This window comes from Ptychodera flava, chromosome 9 (assembly GCF_041260155.1).
Source record: "Ptychodera flava strain L36383 chromosome 9, AS_Pfla_20210202, whole genome shotgun sequence".
Taxonomy (NCBI): Eukaryota; Metazoa; Hemichordata; class Enteropneusta; family Ptychoderidae; genus Ptychodera; species Ptychodera flava.
In genome coordinates, this window is record NC_091936.1 from 19,949,299 (window position 1) to 19,973,930 (window position 24,632).

Sequence of the window (24,632 nt, forward strand, 5' to 3'; positions counted from 1 at the left end):
ATTTGTACTATGCCCAGGGCACGACCCCAGAAAGCATTAGTAACCGGGATCTTTAAAGATCAATGAGGTGTCAGAGTAGTGTTATCTCATTGGCCTTTCTGTGAAATGTAATTTCCTCTACTTTCATTTTCGCCGTCACAGGTCGTTTGCAAGCATCTGATTCAGCGATATCTCGCTGACAAAGCGGCTCAATGTATCGACAACTCTAATAGCGGTTATGCATCAAGGAGTGACTTGGCTAGGTACTTTCAAAGTTGAAAAAGACAATTTCAGGAAAAATGAGCGACTAAAGCAGTATTCAATGGAAGGCCTAATCGTTTGCGGCGCTTTCTCAGTGAATAAATAAGATCAGGCTGGTGCAGTCCAATCCATCCAGCATCCAAGTGTGAAATATTGTTATTTCTGGCTGTTTGAGAGGGACTGTAATTTTAGTCATATCTGATTCTGGTTTGCCACGTGTAACGATTAAATATTGATTTTGCTAGGAGAACACAAAAAAGATATTTTTCTGGTTCTTGACGGCTGGTCAAAGTAACACGGAGGTCCGGATTTGCCACGTTGGTTTTAAGGTTATCGCAACAGTTCATGTTACGCTGAGTGCAAAAACAACTTTCCTCCTTTTCATGATGGATAGGAGACGGCATTCAGTCCAGTAAGGAGATGACAAAGTAGAGCTATTTAACAGATATAAATATTAAAACTATGTATGAGTTAGACATCACTCTAGGACGAAGATTGAAGAAATACGTAAAACAAATGAGTATGACTGATAACCATTATGAATAACAATGTACATTGAACACGATTGGAACTAATTTGGGATAATTGGATTTTCATATTTTTCAAATTTCTCAAAATGCTTGGTGCCCTTTAGCTGAATGTCTCAATATTACAAATTTCTCATAAAAACAAGTGTGTAACGTAAAAAGAAAAGCAGATGAGCTAACATTTGCAGATTTTAATACATTACTTCAGCATCCAATTATCCCGAATTACTTCCAATCGTGTTATTGTATATTGTTTTTCGCACAGGTGTGAAAAGAACAGATTTCATTTAATATGATAAGCTAGAATGCGCCTCGGGGATAGATATTCAGACTCTCAAACATATTACAATTCCAGGATTACAATATATTGTTCTATCCCTAATTTTGTGAACTCATAATGTAAATAAAATTTTCTTTGGGCCATTTTGAATACAACGGTCTAAAGTTCCGTACGGAAAGTTTAAGTATACATCAAATCTTTCAATTTCGAGGCGCTTTCTACTGTACCTTGGAACAGTATAAGGATGACAGAAAAAAGTATGTAGACAATTTGTATTTCAAGATTGATAAATGATGTAGGCCTACATTTAAGGTAGAACGCGCCTCGGGGACAGATATTCGGACTCTCAAACTTTCACAAGTCTTTTCTGATGTACCACTTGTGGGGGTTCATTTTAAAGCTCTCGATATGAGAACACTTTTCATTGGCTTAGTTTATCGAAATTCGAAAATAGTATTTTTCTCCAGAGAGTTAACACAGGGGTGTCGGCCATTTTGAAATTTAAATATTGGTAAATCTTGATTTACTTGTTTCTGTAGTATCAAAATTTGCCTGATGACCCCCCCACACTTTTTATTATTGATTTTGAAAGTGAACGGTTGAAAGAGTCCTTAAGGAAAGTTTGAGCAAAAGTTTAAGTCTTCACTTTCGAGGCTCGTTACCTTAAGACAGAATCTGCAGCAATAATTTTCGATAACTTCACACCGGAGACATAATGCAGACATAAGTATTTGCTGTAGCACAATCAGATCACGGATGGGTACATCCACTAATGCAATCGCTAGTCGTACAGTCATTAAATACAAAAAATCAACTTTCGATAACTGTCGATATAGAATTTTGTGTGCGTTCTTATATTGACGACACCGCAGATAAAATTTGTTTGTATGGAAGTTTTGTAAAAATACATGAAAACCAAGGGTACGAAAGTCAACAACACAAATAGTAGTTTGGCTAGTCACCATTTCTTGAAAGCTGTATCACCATACAGACACTGTATCGTTGCAAAGCGCAACTCTGTATAACGAACTACTTAACTTGTCCTGAATAGGTAATGCAAATATTTGATCACCACAAATTCGCATAATATCGAAGTGGCTGATGAAGGTCATGTACGCACGGATCAATAGGCGTTTCTCAACCGTTGGCGGCAGAACAGTGATTCGAATGGAAGAAGGTATGGTGACATGCCACATGATGAACCTTATTTATGATTCATGTAGATCATAGAATAAAGTCACTTTTGAAAGTCATTTGTGTTTGCATTACCAAGATAAAATGTTGGAAGTAATTTGTACCAAAGGGCATTCACGTGAAGAGCAAGAAGCGAACATCAATTGAATATGAGATATAATATATTAATTACTCCATCTGCGCATGTCACGCAGATGTATGAACAAATTGTTTTCAGTTTGGAGTGCTAGTGTCAACAGAAGTACCTTCGAGCTAGCTCTTAATAGAATAATTAAAGGTATTGCGAAATCAATTAAGGCGGTTTATTATCAATAAACTTGTAGTATAGTATATAACACACTGAAATGCTCTATAAGTAAAATAAGGTTGCATGGTGATGAGAACTTATTTAATCGGCACCATGTTTTAGTTAAATCTGGAACTTTAAAGAAATTTTCATCACTGCTTGTATGTTATTTTACCTATGAAAGCTGGGTTTCAATTTGCATGTGCTATCGCAGGCCGTTTTCACAAACTCGCATGTCAAGTTGTATTCAACTTTGTATTGCGCTGATGAAGCAGACACATCATATGGTAATCGATGCCCGATGCGGCTGTAATTTTCTCTTTTCGCTATGCCCATTCCCCCCCCCCCAAATTTAAATACTGTTTCTGAATAAACAGGACGGAGTCCCCTTTGTAAGACCTCCGTCCCCTGGGCAGAGAAAAAAAAGCACAGAACAGACAGGAGACATACAAAAATTAACATTTCAGGCATTGTAGAGACCGTGTTTCAATGCCACTGTTGGCAAAGCAAGGACATTCAGATCATCTCATTGGAAAAGCACAATGGAATCGACCTTGCACTACGAAAGCAGAGCAAGACCCGTTCTGCGTGAATGGGCGCATCCTGCTGCCCGCTTAATGATTGGTCAATAAATGAAACCCTCTCTTGCAAAACAATGAACCAATACAAATGCTCATCAGAAAAAAAAATAAAATAAAAAAGCGATGTCTAACTACGACCTATTCAGGTCATATGTGAATGTGTATTCTACAATTGGCGACCTTGAAATGATGACGTATATAGATGTACTGTTAGTTCAAAACACCGTCTGACCGAAGATAGTCAGTGCCTGTCGACTCCGCACCAGGGCTATACATGAGAGCCATCTAACCCGACATACCAGACGGACACGCACATTTGCGAGACAAAATAGGCTAACCAATTAAGGTACGTTTGATATTATGAATGTATGACTCCGATCCTGTTAGTTATCAAGGGTAACTCCGCTTGCGGTGCATTATTTTTGAAACTAGAATCTCCGCCATGTTTGTGACAGATATTTACTTTATGTTTCATCTCTCCATAACAAATTACATCTTTTCGAAGGCCTAAAGGTCGAGGCGAACATTACCGGAGATTACATGATAGGTAACTCTATATGCTGGTATCGCTGGTGACAAAGATATCAGGGAAACGTTGGAGTGTTCTTGAATGTTCCTATTTTCTGCCATCTATTTTGCGATAGATCACGAACGTCGCTCAACGTAACAAAGGCTTCCTTCTTTTATTATTCTGCTGAATGAGGCTACAGACAGCAGCCATGTATATTATGGCAAACTGTTTACAAGCATGCATTCCACAAGAGGGCAAATTTTACGAGCTATTCAAACATCAAAGAAATATCACGCATTATACTGAAATGATTATCGTATAGTGCAGTAAGAGTCGGGTTACGGCAGAATCAAGTCATTTCAATCATACATGTTGAGTCGACAAAAAGTGGTGTGAAAATCACAAAGTGTCAGCCAGACAGCCAGGCCGTTTTGTTTTGGTTCTTTTGCCATGCACCACGGCCACAATGGTTATGTAGGTTACAAATATGAAATACGTTCTGAAATATAGAAAACGACACTGCTCTTAAGTAACCTTGAGTATAAATATCGTTGCACCGAAGGATGGTATTGTTGTTTTCAGCGACATATAACGTCGCTGCACACCCCACCCGCCTTCAACCGACAATGTCATCTTCAATAACCTTCTATGCAAATATCATGGTACTGCATCTATAGGAGAGCACGACAATGTTGTGACGCGAATATCGTTTTGCCACTGTAAACTTGAACGCCATATTGCTGCAATGCTATGAAAAGCGATATTGTCAGTTTCAGTAACCTTGATCGCAACTGTCGCTGGGTGGAAATCAATGAGACAATGTAATTTCAGTGACGAGGATCGTAATATCGTCCTACTATATGTAAACCAATCATTGTTGTCAGCCTGTCTTTACAGCCGCTATTTTCACAGCGGGGGAAAGAAATAAATGAATGGACCAAAAATATGAAATAATCCAAAGATGTAGCCCACTGAATCCTTCACAATAAACTGCGCATGAAGAGAGTTCAAGTAGGCATCGGGTCATAAAGAACGTGCGACCTTTGCAGCAGCTGCAGTATTTGTTTGGTATTTCAGTGTGTCAACTGTTAGTTAACTCTTTCAGGCAGCTTTGGCAAACATCTCTGCAGGGGCATTTCGAAAACACGATTCCCATTTTTCTTCAGACATCCGCCAACGGCACCTTAAAAAAGTATTCAAATACCATCATACACACATATGATTTTCAAATTGCCCTTTTCCGGGACATGTCCCCTGCAAACATCAATATAGGCTTACCAATAACGCTGTTTTTAATCTTCAATGTGAAGTAGTCAAATATCAACCTTTCACATTTTCTATATTTCGGTCCCATAGTTATTTTATCAAAGTCACTGTTTCACTGTCAAAATTGGAAAAACCCAGTCTACAACAATCATGATATATTTTCACCAAGGCCACCTACTTATATTCCGATTTATTGACTACATATATTTTGCCGAGTGGTTGTGCGTGTGCTAGTTTCATTGCTAGGTGAATTGGTGCACCGGGTCAATGGTTCACCATGTATGGCAAGACAAAGAAATAAATTTGTAAAACACTTTATCATGATTTTTTCATTTCCCCTAGTTCTGTGTATCAACGACAGATTCCTTGTTCTTTTCCCTGAGGAGGTAGTACATATTTTCCCTTTGCAGAGCTTTGCTGACCTCCATCCATGGTAACAATCGATAATTGACGATCGAATCAATAGACTCCTCAGAGATCCTGTCGCTGGATGGATGTGTGCTAAAGTCATGAACTTTCTTTATATACGTGTCATCACTGAGAAGCAAACGCAAAAGTATTCTTAATAGGATCATAGATAAACAAGTCATTGACAATGACATAGTCCCCACTGGTAATAGGGGCATTAGTCTTGATGGGCAGGGAAATGTAGTCATTAAGAAGTATCACTGGATCGTATATGTTCAGATCTATGGGCGCATAGGTCTATGTCGTTGTTCCCAATTTGAAACATGAGGCATGTCTAAGTTATGGTTCTAAATCGGGAAAAAAGATCAGACCTCCAGCTGTATTGGCCAGCCAAGAAATACATATGCGCATAATAAATGAGGTACAAGATGTGACATCTTAAGGTCTAATATCCTATCAAAATTGAAGCGTATAGAACTTGTGGTTACTGATTTATGCATATATATGTATAATCAAGGTCAAAGGTCATCAAGGTCACATGAAATTTTGAAAAAAATGTATTGCTAATTAATCCCTATATGCCAAAAATCAGACCTCTCGCTCTATTCGGTTGCCCAGAATTAGATATGAGCATAATTACTGAGGTAAAGCCAGTTTTGTCATAAGGTCTCCAATCCTACTAAACATAAAGGCCATAGTACTTGTGGTTACTTATTTATTGATATAAACGTATATTTTAGGTGAAAGGTTATTGAGGTCACATGATATTTTATCAAAAAATTTATATCTTATAGTTATATCTTATATCTTATAGTTATCCCTATATACCAAACATCAGACATCCAGCTCTATTGGCTTGCTCAGAATTAGATATGTGCATAATTAATGAGGAACAATATGTGGCATCATAGGGTGTCACATCATACCAAATATGAAGGATGTAGCACTTGTGGTTATTGAGTAACGGATAAATATGCATATTTGAGGTCAAAGGTCATTGAGGTCACGTGACATTTTGTCAAAAAATTGTACTTCTAAGTTTCCCTATATACCAAAAATCAGACCTCTAGCCCTATTGGCTCACTCAAAAGTAGATATGCGTATAATTAATTAGGTACAGTATGTGGCGTCATAAGGTGTCCAATCATACCAAATATGAAGGGTGTAGCACTTGTGGTTACTGAGTATGGACAAATGTATATATTTGAGGTCAAAGGTCATTGAGGTCACATGACATTTTGTCAAAAAAATTGTATTGCTAAGTTATCCCTATATACCAAAAATCAGACCTCTAGCTCTTTTGGCTCGCTCAAAATTAGATATGTGCACATAATTAATAAGGAACAATATGTGGCGTCATAGGGTGTCACATCATACCAAATATGAAGGATGTAGCACTTGTGGTTATTGAGTAACGGATAAATATGCATATTTAAGGTCAAAGGTCATTGAGGTCATGTGACATTTGTCAAAAAATTGTACTGCTAAGTTATCCCTATAGGCCTATACCAAAAATCAGACCTCTAGCCCTATTGGCTTACTCAAAAGTAGATATGCGTATAATTAATTAGGTACAGTATGTGGCGTCATAAGGTGTCCAATCATACCAAATATGAAGGGTGTAGCACTTGTTGTAACTGAGTTATGGACAAATATGTATATTTGAGGTCAAAGGTCATTGAGGTCAAGTTACATTTGTCAAAAAAAATTGTATTGCTAAGTTATCCCTATATACCAAAAATTAGACCTCTAGCTGTATTGGCTCGCTCAAAATTAGATATGCGCATAAATAATAAGGTACAATATGTGGCGTCATAAGGTGTCCAATCATACCAAATATGAAGGGTGTAGCATCTGTGGTTACTGAGTTATGGACAAATATGTATATTTGAGGTCAAAGGTCATTGAGGTCACATGACATTGGTCTAAAAATTGTATTGCTAAGTTATCCCTATACACCCAAAAACAGACTACCAGCTGTATTGGCTCGCTCAAAATTAGATATGCGCATAATTAATGAGATACAATATGTGGCGACATAAGGTGTCCCATCATACTAAATATGAAAGGTTTAGCACTTGTTATATTATTATTATATATTTATTCCCAGAATCAAAAGCAAAACAATAAAAACAAACACTTTGTGACAAAAACATTGAGAAAAGGGGAAAAGGAGAAAGGAAAATAGTTGTCTAGCAACTAGTCAAGTCCATCTCCTTATACAAAGAAAACAAATATATTCTTAATAATATTCTGGGCAAAACTGTTCACTATACTCAATACATTAAATTAAATGTAATACAGAAACGTTTGAGTTTGAGTTACTGAGTTATTGACAATAATGTATATTTGAGGTTAAAGGTCACCAAGGTCACAAGACATTTTGTAAAAATGTCTGAGATATCTGCGTGAACGGACGGACGCACAGACAGACGGACGCACGCACGCACGGACATGACCAAACCTATAAGTCCCCCCGGACGGTGTCCGTGCATGGGGACTAAAAAATTGTTCTGCGACACTTCTTCCAAAATAGCCTCTTCGAGACCGAAGATCATAACCGTTCCAAACACTTGGGAAACAATTTTATCAGCAAAGACAAAGTCATATTCTTGGCGGATGGAATCGTGAATGTCGACTGGTAGCTATATTAAAAGAGATAAATCATTTTAGGTCAGTGGGGTCATATATGCTTTTGTCAGCGATGTCAATCTAACTCCCGTCTAGTTGGGGGCCATACCGGGCTTTGTCGCATCAGATAACATAAACTTCCGACATAAACCATTACCGACATTGGGAGAGTGGAGAAGTTTACACTCAGACCAAAGATGTATCTTGACCGCAGAGTGAAGTCATTAGGAGAATGTCCTTGATTTTTTGTCTTTCTTTCAAATTTGTCACGTAAGTTGTAAGTTCGAATCCTGTCAAATTACTGTAGCACACGTCTATACGTGGTACTGCGTAACGGGCTAATCCACAGGCGACCCAGACAATATCAATAAGCTTATTATTGAGTTTTTCTCACAGTTTTCTCTATCAGTTTCTCTCCTTTTCTTCATCACAGTCCCTCTATGGATAGATGGACTGTGTCTTCATGCTTTGACTGATAGGAGTAAATAAAATTAAAGCTGCAAGCAGCGTTGGCGGGGCCCAAGCGGTTAACATGGTTGAAAAATCTTGCACTAATGATATTATGTGCAAATTCGAGCTTGCAAAAGTAGGATTTTGAACATCATCTAATAGTTACTGTACGTTTCACTTGGAATTTAATATTTTACGGAAAATCCAATATGGCGGCAAAACCACGTGACCGATGAAATGCTTTTCGCAAACTTGAAAGAGATCCCACTTAAGATGTTACACATAGAATTTCAGCTCAATCGGTGTGTTGGTTGTGGAGAGGAACATTTTTAAAGATTAATCATGATTTTCCTAAAATCCAATATGGCGGCCAAACCACATGACCGATCAAAACGCCTTTCGCAAACTTGAAAGAGATCACACTTTTTATGTTACATGTCAAATTTCAGTCGAATCGGTGTGTTGGTTCTGGAGAAGAAGATTTTTAAAGATTTAATCACGATTTTTGCAAAATCCAATATGGCGGCCAAACCACGTGACCGATCAAACATTTTTCGCAAACTTGAAAGAGACAAAACTTAAGATGATACATGTCAATTTCAGTCGAATCGGTGAGTTGGTTCTGGAGATGAAGATTTTTAAAGATTAAATCATGATTTTCGCAAAAATCCAATATGGCGGCCAGACCACGTGACCGATCGAAAACGCCTTCCGCAAACTTGAAAGAGATCACACTTAAGATGTTACATATCAAATTTCAGTAGAATCAGTGTGTTGGTTCTGGAGAAGAAGATTTTTGAAGATTAAATCACGATTTTCGCAAAATCCAATATGGCGGCCAAACAATATGACCGATCAAAACGCCTTTCGCAAACTTGAAAGAGAGCACACTTAAGATGTTACATGTGAAGTTTTAGTCGAATCAGTGTTTTGGTTCGGAGAAGAAGATTTTTAAAGATTAAATTGGTATTTTTCAAAAATCCAATATGGCGGCCAAGGTCACGTGACCGCATGCGATTTTATTGGCAAATTTTTAAGACCTTAGGCCATGCTTGCTATACAAAAATTTCAAATCGACTAGACCCCTAGGTATTCTGAGAAGCCATTTTTAGATTTTTGGAAAATCCAATATGGCCGCCAGGTCACGTGACCAATCGAAATTTGTATACCCAGGTGCACGAGATCTCATAGGTACCTATTAGCCCTGCAAGTTTCAGAAGTTTGCGGTAAGCAGTGTTTGAGTTCTAGGTCGACAAAAAAAGAGCGGAAGAAAAAGAAGAAGAAGAAAGTTGAATTCCTACGAAAACAATAGGGGCCCAGCCGTAGGCTTGGGCCCCTAATAAATGGTACATAACATAACCTAGCCTCTTGGACTCTTTATTCATTTTACACCCGATGACAAGGACGTTTATCTCTAATATACACATCTTGTAATTAATTAGTCAACACAACTAATTATGCATGAAAAATAATTTAATAAATGAAAAAATGGAGAGGAACTGATAGAGAAAACTGAGAAAAACTCAATAATAAGCTTATTAATAGTGTCTGGGCTGCCTGTGGCTAATCTTGCATTTGCGCGGCTTCGTTTCCTTGCGTGGTGTCTGTTTGTTTCACGATTGGTGATTTTTTTCTGTCAACAAGAACTAAGCAGGTTCTGGGTCGAAATTCATTTTACTTTGTTGATATTAGGATCAAAGCCTGATTCTTTTCTTTCTTTTTACGCAGCTCTCATTGTTACAAATTTATTTGCACTTCAGAAAGCGACCACAGCATTTCTATGACAATAGTAATAAATGGCAGATGTTGTGAAGTGCAGGTTTTGCGACTAACAATTATGGTATTTACCCCCGAGTTTACATCAGTGATTAAACTATGAAATTATCTCGTTTTCTTTACTGTTTGTTAAAGGTAACGTTGTCCAACTTTTACAACCGCGATGGAGGGCAGTAATTCCATGGATAGCTTACAAAAGCTATATTTCTCAGCGGTGGAAAGAGCAGACGTCCGCACATTGCAAGACGTTTTGAAACAGAAGTCTCGTTTTGACGTCGATGCCGTGAATGCCGACGGCAAGACTGCATTTCAGTTGGCGATCAAGTGTAACAGTACCGGTGAGTTGGCATTTTTGTATCTGTCTGTCTGTCTGTAAATAACTGTCTGTCTGTCTGTCTGTCTGTCTGTCTGTCTGTCTTTCTGTCTGTCTGTCTGTCTGTCTGTCTGTCTGTCTGACTGCCTGCCTGTGTCTGTCTGTCTGTCTGTCTGTAAATAAATGTATGCATGTATTAAAGTGTCGTATGTATGTATGTATGTATGTATGTATGTATGTATGTATGTATGTATGTATGTATGTATGTATGTATGTATGTATGTATGTGTGCGTGTGTGCGTGCGTGCGTGCGTGCGTGCGTGCGTGCGTGCGTGCGTGCGTGCATGCATGCATGCATGCATGCATGCATGCATGCATGCATGCATGTATGTATGTATGTATGTATGTATGTATGTATGTATGTATGTATGTATGTATGTATGTATCAAGTGTGGGCATATTTAAGGCACATGGCGAAATCAAGCTCTACTCTTTTTGCCTCAACGCTTGGGGATTTTAGCACTATCCATGATTCGTACGTCCTAGATTTCCCAATCAGAATTTCAGTGATTTCAGGTGATGTTCAGGAAATTTGAAAATCTCTTCTTGCCATTAATCCAAGGTAAATCACTCACGCGTATGAAAATGTTAAATAAGTGTCTACCACGCACGTTATACACATATTAGCTGTTGGTTTCTGCAATCCAGTGCTTTTAGAGCATATGTCATATGTTAGTCATATGTTTCGTCGACAAATTTCAAGACATAGCATCTTTTATTTGAAAGCAGTTCGTTGCTGTTGTTGTTATCACTGTGTTTTGCTCAACCAACAGACGTTATAAGAATATTACTACACCACAATGTCAATATTGGAGATGCCTTATTTCACGCAATCGAAGAAAAGTTCATCAAAGCCATAGAACTGATACTGAATCATCCACAGGTAAGTCCTCTGCTATTGCAGCCATGCTGTTTGTAGCTCCAGTGTCCGCAAATGAGAGCAAGCGAGCCAGAGAGTCTGCGTATCTATGTGTGTTGTGTGTCTGTCTGTTGGCGCGACATCGCAAGATCACCCAATAATATTTCGATGAAAGGTTGTGGGTGGATGCTAGATCTTATTTGCAAGCAAAATCACACTGAAAAAAAGGGTAATAGTTCAAGTAAAATAGTGCGGGACCTAACCAAATGCCTGATTATCTCTTCCTAATGACCAAATGCATCCAGTTTTCATATGAACCACATAACGGCAGCGATACCAATCGAAACATACAAGTTTGTAATGGTATCACCAACGTGGGCTTCAGATTTGGTCATTTCTGTCAACACATGGATAGTTTAATTTGTAACACAGCTGCAGTAGTTGCACAACATTCAACACTTGTATGTGACTGTTCCTTTTGAGATGAAAGATATTCGAACTCGCACATCGGAATGGATGAGCCAGATGATCAGCGGCTGTCTTTTAACAATTCTTATCACTTTTGATTGTTGAGTGAAAAGTTGGTAATGCTCAAAGGATCAGGCCATGTCAAATTAAAGAAATCAAAGAATATCAAAGAAAAGTTTAACGTTTCGTACGCGCTTTTAATAATTAATGGTATCTATGCATGGACAGTTTGCATTCAGATGTCTTGCGATACCAATGTTTTCAGGGTTTATAACCGACAGTGCCGTTCCTGAACAGTCTCCACAAAATGTAGTACCGCAGAAAGTTGCATCTTGTAACGGCATCACACGCAGCATTTTATTGAGCGTCCTAGGTCATACCATGCCCTGTTCCGGAGGAGCACATTAAGATATTTCACGGTCTTCTGGTTGCTCTGCACTTTTGCCTGGCCACGTAACGGTCTCAGACGAGCCGAAGGTAATGAATCAACACATCTGCATTCTCTTAGTGGTATTTGGTTGTTAAGCAGCGGTTGCACACGTCAAATTTGTCAAAGGTTCACCATACGGTTGACTTTGACGACAAAGCCTTTTCGTTTTTTGTATATGTAACACGATTCGTACGTCAAAGTAAATGCCATCTGTCTTGTGCTGATGATTGCATGTTCAGTGAGACAAAAAAACATGTTACCAGTATGCCAAATGCACATCTGCAACGAATACGACATGAATTTCAACGTCGGGGCTATATTTACTTTCTCCATACTTCAAGCTGTGCATCAACGTCAATATTTTCTTTGCTTTGAAACCGAATCTGTCTGCATGCCTAGGGACTTAAATTCCCGACGGTCTTGACGCTTATCAAATTTAATATTGTGTCGGTATATTATGGGCTAGACTCCTAAAGCACGGTTAAAACTCCTCGATATTTTTTGAGCTTCAATTTCAAAGACAAGAAGCTCATCAGCAGTAGACAATCGTTACACCGCCATGTCAGCCTCCCTAACGTTAACATTATTGACATTGTACCCAAGACTTCTTATTAATCGTTGATTATGTTCATGATCGTCTTCAGTTCACTGAAAGGTACGGCGGAGCTGATTCTCCCATAATGTCCCGAGCTATTAAGATGACTGATAAGACAATCATAGTTTGAAGACGTCTTGAATCATTTTAATCGTGTTGACGATCCGCATAGTTATTAACTATGTGATACTGATGTCTTCAGCTTTGTATTTCACGAGAGGCGTCTTTCGGTCTCTCTCGACCGTCTTTAGACATTACATACCACATTTTTAATTAACGCCGATCCTAAAACTAACCCTAACCCTCATTCTACACAATCTAAGGTTTGATTTGATTTTCTCCCGCCAATAAAAGTCCAACGATTAAAATGTGTCCACGTACCAGAGGTTTAAAAGAAGTCTTTCTGTATGTAAAATATGATAGATTGAACATTTAACTATTTTTGATTCGGAAGGGGGACACAGTTCCTTTCACTTACAGGGTCAAGACTGGATCGATTCAAGCGAAGAATTCCACCCGGATACAAACTCCCCTGATATTGGCTGCACACCATAATGACCGCGATATCATCAAGGTAATTTTTTTTACAGTGTCAAGTATATTGGTGATTCATTTTGAATATCTGATATGTCTGTATGAACACAAAGCCTAGACTGAAGAAAGTGGGACCTTTAGCCGGCTTTAGGCGACCTATGCACATGTGCAGTCATTCCAGTCAAAGCTCCGACTTCAGTATCGCTGCAAGGCTGCATTTCCTTTTCAACCTAGGAAGCGTTAATTATGGTGGCTGGGGTGGTCCAGCAAAATCCGGGTGGGGTGGGGAGGGTATTCGTCTCATAGGAGCAGCTCTTTTTTCACTCTGAAAAGGTGCCATACGTTTTTCCGAAATGTCAACCCGATTAAATGCTTTGTTTCATCGCATAAAAATATACTGATCAATAATAAGTGGCGATTTCCTCGCATTTCTTGTTTCTCTGTTTTATTGCTACCTTGCCTTGGCAAACGTATGAAGTCTTGCCTTTCCATAAATTGTGCAGCATGAAAAAGTGAGTTCTTGGTAGCCTTGGCTGCGGTAAGACATGCCACATTTATGTTAAATTAAGTTGAATAGTTGAAATACTACGGTGGTGAAAGGGGTTGTTGGGAGAAAAACTTGAATGAAACGGACACACGATTTAATTAGCAACATGCTGAAATGCAGGTAAGCAGATGCACGCTGCACTGTGCATTCCTACATTTATGGTATCACCGTCTACCTACATGTACCTATCTATCTCTGTCTCTCTCTATATGTATTACAAATATATATCTAAATACTGAGATAAAGATATATATGCATGTATGATATAGATAGATAGATAGATAGATAGATAGATAGATAGATAGATAGATAGATAGATAGATAGATAGATAGATAGATAGATAGATAGATAGATAGATAGATAGATAGATAAGGAGATAGATAGATAAAGAGATAGATAGATAGATAGATGGATAGACAGTGATACTATACCAAATGCCGCCCGCTTCAATAAAACTGCAAATACAGCATGAAATGTCTCAAAAATTTGCTTGAGGCATTAATTTTTTATGATTAAACCAGTGTAATCCTTTTTGGATCGGATAGTTTAGTTTTATATTTTCCAGTGGCAAAAGAAGAATGCGGCAATTCAAATTGGCCACACTAAGTGAACGCTCCCTGTCAAATTTTATTCTGACAAAATATAGAATTAGCAGACCAATGACTTTAAGACATACCATATTGACATTTTCCCACAATACTTTTTTTTGAAGTTACTCATTAAGAGGGGAGCAACCCCAATTGCCGTATCCAGCTATCAGACTGAGAACCACACCATTCAACGTTCCATTGGTACACTGAATATATACAAGGCACTGGCCAGTGAAGCTTACATGTGCGTCATCGAAACAGAGACAGAGACTAAACCAGACCCCTTCCAAAGAGCTTTCGAGGTAGGGAACAGATAGAGAACGCCAAATGTAATCAGGCATCCGTTTGTTTTCTTCATAGACATAGAAAAGAATACCATGTCCCATGATTTAGGTTTTTGCAAATAAAGCGACAATGCGCCCACCTGGTTCATTTTTCCGCTTCTAATCTACAGTTTACAGTACACCGCTAACGGAACATACATTTCGAAGAGAACGAATGTTGTCCAGAGGTTGCCAGCCAATGAACGAAGGGACACACAATATGTCTAAAACGGGTCATGTCCTTACAGCGAGAGAGCTCCAAGGGGCAAACCCGAATAATGCGGAGTTCAAGCGAAGCCGTATCGCAATTGAAGATTATCCTCAGGAATTAATGTATCACGAAAGGCCCCACTGAGAAAAGGCACACAAATATTATTATAAGAATCTGGGGTCAAGCGTTCTTCGTTTGTTTGCCCTAGCCCTTTACCAACAACAGAATAAAGCCGCCAAACAGCGCCGTCTGAATATCAAACGTTAAACACTCTCTTTACTTTTGAGGTCGTTCGGTGTGAAATATTACTAACTGGTGATCGCGACAGATACATCCTCAACATTTGCAAAAGATCTTCACATTTCCTCAATTTGTCAAACATTCTTAACCTTTGCAAGTGATGTTTTGACACAACGGGAGTTAGTACACAATTTGAAATAGTTATATTCCGAAATATTTTGGCCGTATTGGCCGCGTTCGAGGGACTATATTTGAGATCTCCATTTTATTTTAATACTCAAGACACACTTAGTATGTATGAAAGCCCGTACACGATATTTTGTAAGAAAAGTAAATACTGTCTCGTGAGAACCAGATAGTTTCTCTTGCTCACGACAAACTTTTTTGTGAGCCAAGAACCTTTCCCGTTAGCATGCGAAACTGTGGGGCGTTTTGTAAAGTAAATGAAAAGAATTATCTCGCGAGCACGAAGAGGTTTCTCATGCTTCAAAGAAAGTTGTCATTTTTAAAAGAAAGTTTTTTCGATCATAAGGACCCATCTCGTACTCATGCTGTTTACTTTGCTTTATAAAATGTCCCTCGTGTGCTTTCATTTACATGTACTTAAAAATGTTCCTAAAATATTCGCAAAAGATGACTTTGTTCGGTTTACTTTCGCAGCTATGTCACGAATTGCGGGCAGAGAGCTCCAAAGACTACGAATTTCGAGAAGAGTACCTAGACCTTGCCGCAAAATGTGAGCAGTTCTCTGCTGATTTGCTCGGCCAGACGCGGGATTCCGCCGAGCTGAAAACTGTACTCAGTCATGACTCCAAGATGAGTAAAAGAGGCGTTGGTAAGGAAGGTCGACCGATGAAAGTCATGTATGCCGTACAAAGACAGCATAAGAAGGTATATGTAATGTTAGAGTTTTTGTCCGGAGCCAAGCAGGTTACTGACATCATTTGGTAGAAATAATGTATCGATTATCTTGAATCGTCAGTACGCAATCAAGCTAGTTCGCTCATTCTAACGCTGACTGCGCTGTCCTTAAGCATGGACTCAAGCTACGTAACCAATTGCGCACGCCCCTATTGGTTATTCAAAGGATTCAACTAAATACAAATACTTTGACAAATACTTTAAAAAAATTATGAATGGAGGTTATTTGATAAATCTTTGAAGAATTTAATGTTATTGCACTGAGAATAACACCGAACATGCATATCAACAAACATGCACGTCTCGGGAACCCCCCAACAATGATCGCATCTTCAATAATAAGAAGCTTGGTGCTATAGCTGCTTGGTTTTTGTATAAATGTATCGGATTTCCTTGATATGAATACCTTTAACTTCAAGATTTGGTCATTATTTTACAATTACAATTGACTCAGTGCAAGCAATGCGGGGAATGGTTTCTCGTAGAGACCGAAAACCCACTTACTTATCATCTTGACAGGCACAGTTTGTTAGGGCTATTGCTCTCCTAACAGCATGGTGTATAGTCAACAAAATAACATAGAAAACACACACAGAATGAAAAAATCATCATTAAGATGAAAGAGATTTCAAAGGACAATGCGTTTCTCTTCTTTGCATGAGTCACGGATAAATCATTAGTCCTTAACTCCTCCTCAGTTTGTGGTTCATCCACACTGTCAGACACAACTGATTGAACTCTGGTATCGAGGCTTGGAGAATTGGCGAGACTCAAGCTGGATACGCAATGTCGTCATTTCCACTTTGATCATACTGGCTTTTCCCGTACTAGGCCTGCTGTACCTCATATATCCGTACGGAAGATACGGGAGATTCATGAGAATACCGTAAGTGTTACTTATTGGACCTTCGAACGTCAACTCTCTTCAACATTGGGAAGCAAAAACGAAATAACACTAAACATACATTCTGTTTGGGTTATGAAAAAGCGATACAATGACGTCGAGATGGTCATTAAAGATGTACAAGTATAGGAAAGCACCCTAAAAGTGTACCTTGTTTTATTGCGATACATTTTGCAAAACTTGACGTGAATAGATTCGTATGAGGAATCACGCACATTTTTAGAAGCTTACAAGGTGTCGAAAGACAGGTGACAAAACTTGCCTTCGATCCCGCTCACAGATTTAACATGTACATTTATATATATTTATATAGGTATATACATTAAAGTAGTATGCGTCTCTGAAGTGAAAGACATAACTTTTGCTCAAACTTTCCTCAATGAAGCTTTGGAACATTCTGGTAACAAATCAAGAATAAAAATCAGGGGGCATCGTGCAAAATTTGGTACTAGAGAGACAAATTACCTAAACTTTTCCAATATGTGAAATTCAAAATGGCCGCCATCCCTGTGTTAACTCTACGAGGAAAAATAAAATTTTCGATTTTCGAAAAACTAAGCCACCGAAAAGTTTTCTTACACCAAGAGCTTTAAAATGAGCCCCTAAAAGTGGTAGATCAAATTTTATAAAATTCGAAAGTCTGAATATCTGTCCCCGAGGCACGTTCTACCTTAAAGAAATCTGTGATACGGGTCTACCTACCGTATAATGGTAAGCAAACAGCTTCATTGGCAACATTCAATTCAATAAACAGCGAGTTTAGGATTTATATTATGCCATCATGACTTGTACATATATAAGGGAGTATTCATTTTTTAAAAGATGCCGTGGTGGCGCTGTTCACAAAACACAAACTGAATCTCTCACAAGTCGCCTAATATTGCGCAAGAAATCGTAACGTAGATTGTCGTCAAATTTTGTGCAACGTAATAATCAATATGGATTATGATTGGCAGATACGTCAAGTTCTTGATGCACTCGGCGTCCTACATGTGGTTCCTTGCGTTTCTATTCATGACTACCACGCACCTCGAAAATCGCACTGAGGAGAACATACAGTTTGAAAATGAGAGGGCTAAACTTGAATACCAGAAGAGAATGAGTGAACAGCGAGGATCTCCACCTACCAAAGTAGAACTCCTGATAGTAATATGGATCGTTGGTACGTCTGGAGTTATTTTTTTTTCCTTCCGGGTCTCAAACTCACCATCTCTGGTAACCCTATCTACTGCCCCACGGTGCCTCTTTAATTTGACAATTTTGAAACGTTACTGTATATAGTCAATCCTCACAAATGTAGACCACATCTACAAACGTAAAATTATCTCGCAATGATGACTTGAAAACAACTTTAGCCGTCCCGTCGAACAGTTCGGTCATACTAGAAATGGTATGCTCGACCATCTCATAGTGTAAATGAACTTGGACAGAAATATTTGAAACACTGGTCTGATCATCGCTACCTGGACATATCGAGAACATGTAGTAATACCTATCTCTCTCTATCTATCTCTCTCTCATCTATCTATCTATTTATCTTCCTTCTATCTATCTATCTATCTATCCGTCCGTCCATCTGTCCGTTTTCTGTCTGTCTGTTCCTTCAGCATGTCGGTCAACCAGCTACTGTAGTTAGATTAACGCGAGGAGACCATTCACATTTGTAAAAGACAGAACGAGGATTACTTGAAAATACATACATACATACATACATACATACATACATACATACATACATACATACATACATACATAAACACATACACACATACATACATACATACATACATACATACATACATACATACATACATACATACATACATACATACACGATAAACTGACATTTTTGATTCAATGTTTTACCTTTCGTAATGCGTACTCAACTTCATATCTTATGTTCACTTTCGCTCACGTGACAAGACTTTGCACTTGGATGCTCAATCTGACAACTCAAATTTAATCAAAATGTTGATCTAACGATGACTGTTTCCTCATTTATTTTGCTTCCCAAACAAGGAATGACATGGCGAGAACTCCGTGAAATGTGGAGTTCTGGTCTCTCCGATTACTTGACAAACCCCTGGAATATACTCGATCTAATACAGCTGACGTTGTACTGGGCTTGGCTTGGTTTTAGGATCACCTCAATCATCATGGTGAGTAAACTTTGTGCAGGGTAGTCACCCATGTCATGTACATGTAACTCCAAACGGAAAACATATAAATAACTTTAAAGTTGCAAAGCCACCCAAAAAGTTGTATATGATTCTAGGTCGTACGGTAAACGAAGATAAACGCCGGTAGCACAACTGTACCATCCATTTTCGGTGCCTGATTACTCTACTCATATTGTCGCCTATTCTGATATTTTTGTTTGTATGACGAAGTTTTTACATCGGTTGTTTTTCAGGACTGTTCAGAATTTACTTCCGGGGGACTGAAGGATTTTCTATTTTCCTGGCGATTTTTTCCATGCCCCCCCCCCCCCTGGTAAATTATGGAGAAAACCTGTGCCCCCTAATATATCCTGGGTTTTTTCCATAGCCCCCAGTATACATGCATGCTAACATAATAAGAGACATACAGTTTGACAAGTTTATCACACTTTGCAGGAACAATACTTGTGTCAATTGTCATTTAATTAATGATATCACAAAACATTTCAGAGTTACAAATAAGTGGCCATAAAAAGCTCGTTTGCCCTGTATATCACGAAATGAGAAAGGAATTTTTTAACGTCCTTTTATTGTGATTTACCGAAAATAGGAAAATTTATATTACTCATGCGTTCACAAAATCGTAATACTCTGTTAAATCTGACAAAATTCCTGTTTTATAGCTTTAGAAAGAAATTTGCTATAAAATTTGCAATTAATGTATTCTTCCTTTCCCAAATGTTGTCTGTTATCACTATTTAGTTTCATGAATTGTATAAAAGGCCGATGGCTATAATATATATATATATATATATATATATATATATATATATATATATATATTATATGTATATCATTACTTTGTACTTAAAGTAATTTGTGTATATATATATATATATATATATATATATATATATATATATATATATATATATATATATATATATATATATTAGGAAGGCTAGTAATGAACAAATCAGGTCGTAAATTTCTGAATAAAATTAATTATTGAAAATGAATATTTCTTTCTTATGTCCACTATAAATGATCAATTTCACAGCACTTTTCTTGATTATTTTGACAATTACTTTGTCCGAGATGTTGTAATATCAGTGGTATATATCAAACACGTTGGTCTCATGTTGCCAAGTTTTTTTAACATTACACACTGTAACAAGTACTCAGAGGAAGAAATAATATGATAATAATGAGTTAACTGACTAGACAAGTTGTCTCACTTTTCTCAAACGTACTCTCCCGTACGTGGAAATGAATTGAAAAACTTGGCAAATGTTTGACTGTTGCAGGTACAGACTTTTAAAGTGGGGGACTACCTAATACCAAGAATATTGTCATTTTCTAGAGATCACATAAAATAGCTGTTCCAGACCTACTTTTGAGATAATTTACATTCAATTATCCGTTACCCCATGATTTTGAGCTCTACATATGACTTTATTGCAAATTTGACCTATTCAAAGAAAACAATAGCTAAGGTGGATAAAAATTATTATTTCATTACTCTCTTGATTTTTAAGTGTCATCTACATATAGTATTTCTGATATAAACATCAAGTATGAAGTTACTATCCCAAGTACAAAGACGCCACCTTATTTAATTAAATAAGAATTGCAGAGTCAGCACTTTTGCATCAGTGATTTTTCAAAGGAAAACATACAATTATGATTCTCTTTAAAAATCAAGCACAGAACAGTGGTATTTGTTTTATATTTTTCAATAAAGTACCTTTCAGTGAGTGGATCATTTGTGAACGTTTTATGAAAGCGACAATATTTCGAGTATGTTTTTTGACATTACTACATATATGCAATCCTATACAATACCTAATTTTGCATAGCCCCTGGGTATTCTTCTACCTTATGCTAATAAAAATCACTATTTGCATCAAACGTATAATTATTCATCTGTTTGCAAGACAAACCAGTCATTTGTACTTTCATTTTTGGGTACCATACAAATCCCTTTTGTATTTTTGATAGTTCACCTTGTGTAAATAAACGTAAGTTTTTTTTCACTGATACACACGATACACAAAAGGCAAGCACATAGTTCAGTTAGAAATTGTCGGAGCACCTTCTAATTGGCAAAGTGATATCTATCTTGGAAGTTAGGCTGTACAAAATTTGCAGGTCTCCAGATATTTATGGAAAGTGAGATGTTACATGCAAAAATCAAGCATACATTTTCATCTGATGATGCTGAAAAACTTGCAGTCTCACGGTGAAAATTGGCGGAACCCAACTAGTGTTTTCTTTTCTCTTTTTTCAAATTTGGTTGCCATAAAATAAAGTGGCTGCCATTGAAAGCAACAATTGTGAGGAATATTTCAGAAACCTTTGTTGAACAGAACGCTGTATCCATAACATGAATTCACATGATGTATATGTTATATTTCTGCTAGTTCCATTCACAATTCAATGTTCATAAATGCAGATGACCCTGGATACGTCAAAGTCCACATTTTGTCAACAGTACATTTTTTTCACAGTTGACAGACTATGCATATTTCACAGTTTTACAAACTTTAAAATAGTAATGATGCGCATGTTTTCAGATGACAGAAAACAAAACACGTTTATTTTGTTTTATTGGACTTTTCTGTCAGCTGTCACTGAGAAATCCTTCATCATACAAATCTGAATGAATGGGATTCTAAAGTATAAGTATCATTACACAATGTGTGAGCCTACCAACAATTCTCATTGATTCATATACACTGAGATCACTTTTTGAACTACAGCAAAGTTCCTGTGTACATAAAGTATAAGTATCATTACACAATGTGTGAGCCTACCAACAATTCTCATTGATTCATATACACTGAGATCACTTTTTGAACTACAGCAAAGTTCCTGTGTACACAGGATGCTGTGGTCAGTATTTCAACAATCTGGCAACATTGGTATTGATGCACATGATCTTCTGGATGCGCATGCAGAATTATTGAAAAATCAACCCTTTTTTCCATGTAGGAGCTAGCAAATTTGTAAATTTTTCACCATTTATTTTTGACAGGCATAATTTTATAGATCAGGACTTCTGGGCAAACATTCAATTGATGTATTTTTTTCCTTAGCCCCTCTAAAAGATTGTAATACTTTTGTCTGGCGCCCCCCTAATTTTTCTTGGGGAAAATGGGTGGCCTACCCCTGAAAATCCTCCAGCCCTCTGGAAGTAAATTCTATAAGGCTCCCTAACTACACAATCACATGAGCACAAACTGGCTGGCATGTCAATTGTAGTACTCTGCATTGTGTTTTTAGCTCACGTGTTCACACAAGTGAGCTAATGTCATAGCCATCTCTGTCTGTCTGTCCGCGAGTGTATGTGTGTGAGTATGTGTGTGTGTGTGTCTTTCTGTCTGTTTACACGATAACTTAATAACACCTGAACACATTCAAGTCAGATTTGGTACCATATGCTAAGTACAAGAGCTGATCAGATTTTGGGGAGTGTAGCTTGCATATTAATGAAGTTATGCAATATCATTTTTTTCATATAATGGTTTCCCTATGGAGACAGTCATGACAGTTTCGACATATATAAAGTAATACTGCACAAAATTTCGTGAAACTTTTCACAGATGACGATCTCAGAACATTATGACGATACTGTGAGTGTCATATCAATTACCTGCTCATTTGCACATTTAATGAACTTTTGTAATTAGTGATATAACTCTGAAATTCCTGCACCAAATTTGATGATACATGCAACAGATATTGATCTTATATATGCCTAATTGTACTTAGAAGTACCAGTGTCACGTTAATAAATAGCTCATTTGCATATTTTATGAAGTTTTGTAATTAGTCATATAACTTCGAAATAAATACACCAAGTTTAATGAAATCTGCTGCAAACACTGATCCGACAGATATATGACTGTGTTGTAAAGCATTTAGTAGTGTGAAGGTCATTAAGGGTACATTTAAATATTTAATGAACTTTGTAATTAGGTATATAACTCTGAAATTACGACACAAAATTTGGTGAAACCAGTTACAGATATTGATCTGATAAATATCTAACTGTGCTATGAAACATTGAATAGTGTCAATTTAATTAAGGGTTCATTTGCATATTTATTGAACTTTATAATTAGTGATAGTACACTGAAATTGCAAAATAAATTTGAGGAAACGTGCTACCGATGTTGATCTGATAGATATCTAATTGTACGAGAAGCATTGGGCGTGTCAAGATAATAATTAGCTCATTTACATATTAAATAAAGTTTTGTGATTAGTGTTTTAACTCTGAGAGTACTGTGCAAAAGATGATGAAACCTGCTACATATAATGATATAACAGATGTCTGATTGTTCTTATTACACGCATCACACGGGTGTCGATTATATTGTTATGAATTGGGTTTATTGACAGGAATATTGGAAAACATAATATAATAAATCCTTGTCAGAGATAGTTACTCTGGCAGCGCAGTAGACCGTATACACGTCAACTCTTATTACTAGTCTTTCTTCTACTCCACGTCGTGTGCTCAATTGAACTGCTGTAAGAATATACAATGTCTGTCTTTGTTCTTGTGTTTTGGTTTGTGATTATCCTGCATCACCTTGCTTGTTGTTTTGTCACTTTAAAATGAGACAGGTCAAAGGTACAATTGTTTTACGTCATAACAGTCAAAAAGTATGTAGTAATTCATGTCATACTGTATTATTGCATGCGTTCAGTATTGTCTAATAAATGTCAATACTTGCGAGTCATCAGCAGTCAATTTCAGTGCTTGATAACCAAGTTTGTGATTTTGTCAAACTCAAAATCTGTACAAGTCATTTGCATATAACACATCACTTCTTCCATTCAGGGGTCACATTAGCAGGTCAAGTTGTTCTGTTGAGTAAATGCTAAAATTTTCTAGTCTGTTTACTGGATATCAAACATTCTGTGAAGCGTACTACTATTAATGAACCTGTTGTAAAACGTGTGAGCACATTCAGTTCACATCTGGTTGTTTTTGTTGTTTTTTGTCTAGTTGTATGGAAGCTCAATAGACCTAGTGGATACGTTCTTCGGTAACCCTAATATATCTACTCTAATCCCTTTTGGTAATATATCTACCTTCGGTGGGTTTGGTGGCATCGTTTTCTTTGTACCGAACGAAACCGCTCTCCAATCAGATTTTGACTCTGGGATCGACTACGTCAGCTCCGAATATCAGAATAGCGAGACGCCCTTTACTTCGCCCAGAAACGCTACAATAAATCCTGCCTTGAAGGAGAGACTGCACGAGATACTCGACGCCATCGCAAAAGTCTCGAATAAGATAGAAACCTCGGCGA

General features: G+C 37.5%; 1 protein-coding gene across 2 annotated transcripts in view; it reads left to right on the top strand.

The window, feature by feature from the left end:
• The first annotated feature begins 3,332 nt into the window (after positions 1-3,332).
• Positions 3,333-24,632, top strand: part of LOC139140278 (short transient receptor potential channel 5-like) — a 29,826-nt gene continuing 8,526 nt past the window's right edge. Inside the window, exons 1-11 of one of the 2 annotated variants that reach the window (XM_070709421.1) lie at positions 3,333-3,454; positions 10,286-10,488; positions 11,297-11,406; positions 13,356-13,449; positions 13,888-14,076; positions 14,670-14,849; positions 15,982-16,212; positions 16,941-17,128; positions 18,103-18,308; positions 19,166-19,305; positions 24,326-24,632. The exon at positions 24,326-24,632 is cut by the window's right edge and continues 460 nt beyond it. In XM_070709421.1, the coding sequence (XP_070565522.1) occupies positions 14,071-14,076; positions 14,670-14,849; positions 15,982-16,212; positions 16,941-17,128; positions 18,103-18,308; positions 19,166-19,305; positions 24,326-24,632 (1,258 nt within the window). In that variant the 5' untranslated portion in view covers positions 3,333-3,454; positions 10,286-10,488; positions 11,297-11,406; positions 13,356-13,449; positions 13,888-14,070. The remainder of the gene's footprint in view (positions 3,455-10,285; positions 10,489-11,296; positions 11,407-13,355; positions 13,450-13,887; positions 14,077-14,669; positions 14,850-15,981; positions 16,213-16,940; positions 17,129-18,102; positions 18,309-19,165; positions 19,306-24,325) is intronic. The other variant, XM_070709423.1, reaches the window with a different exon arrangement.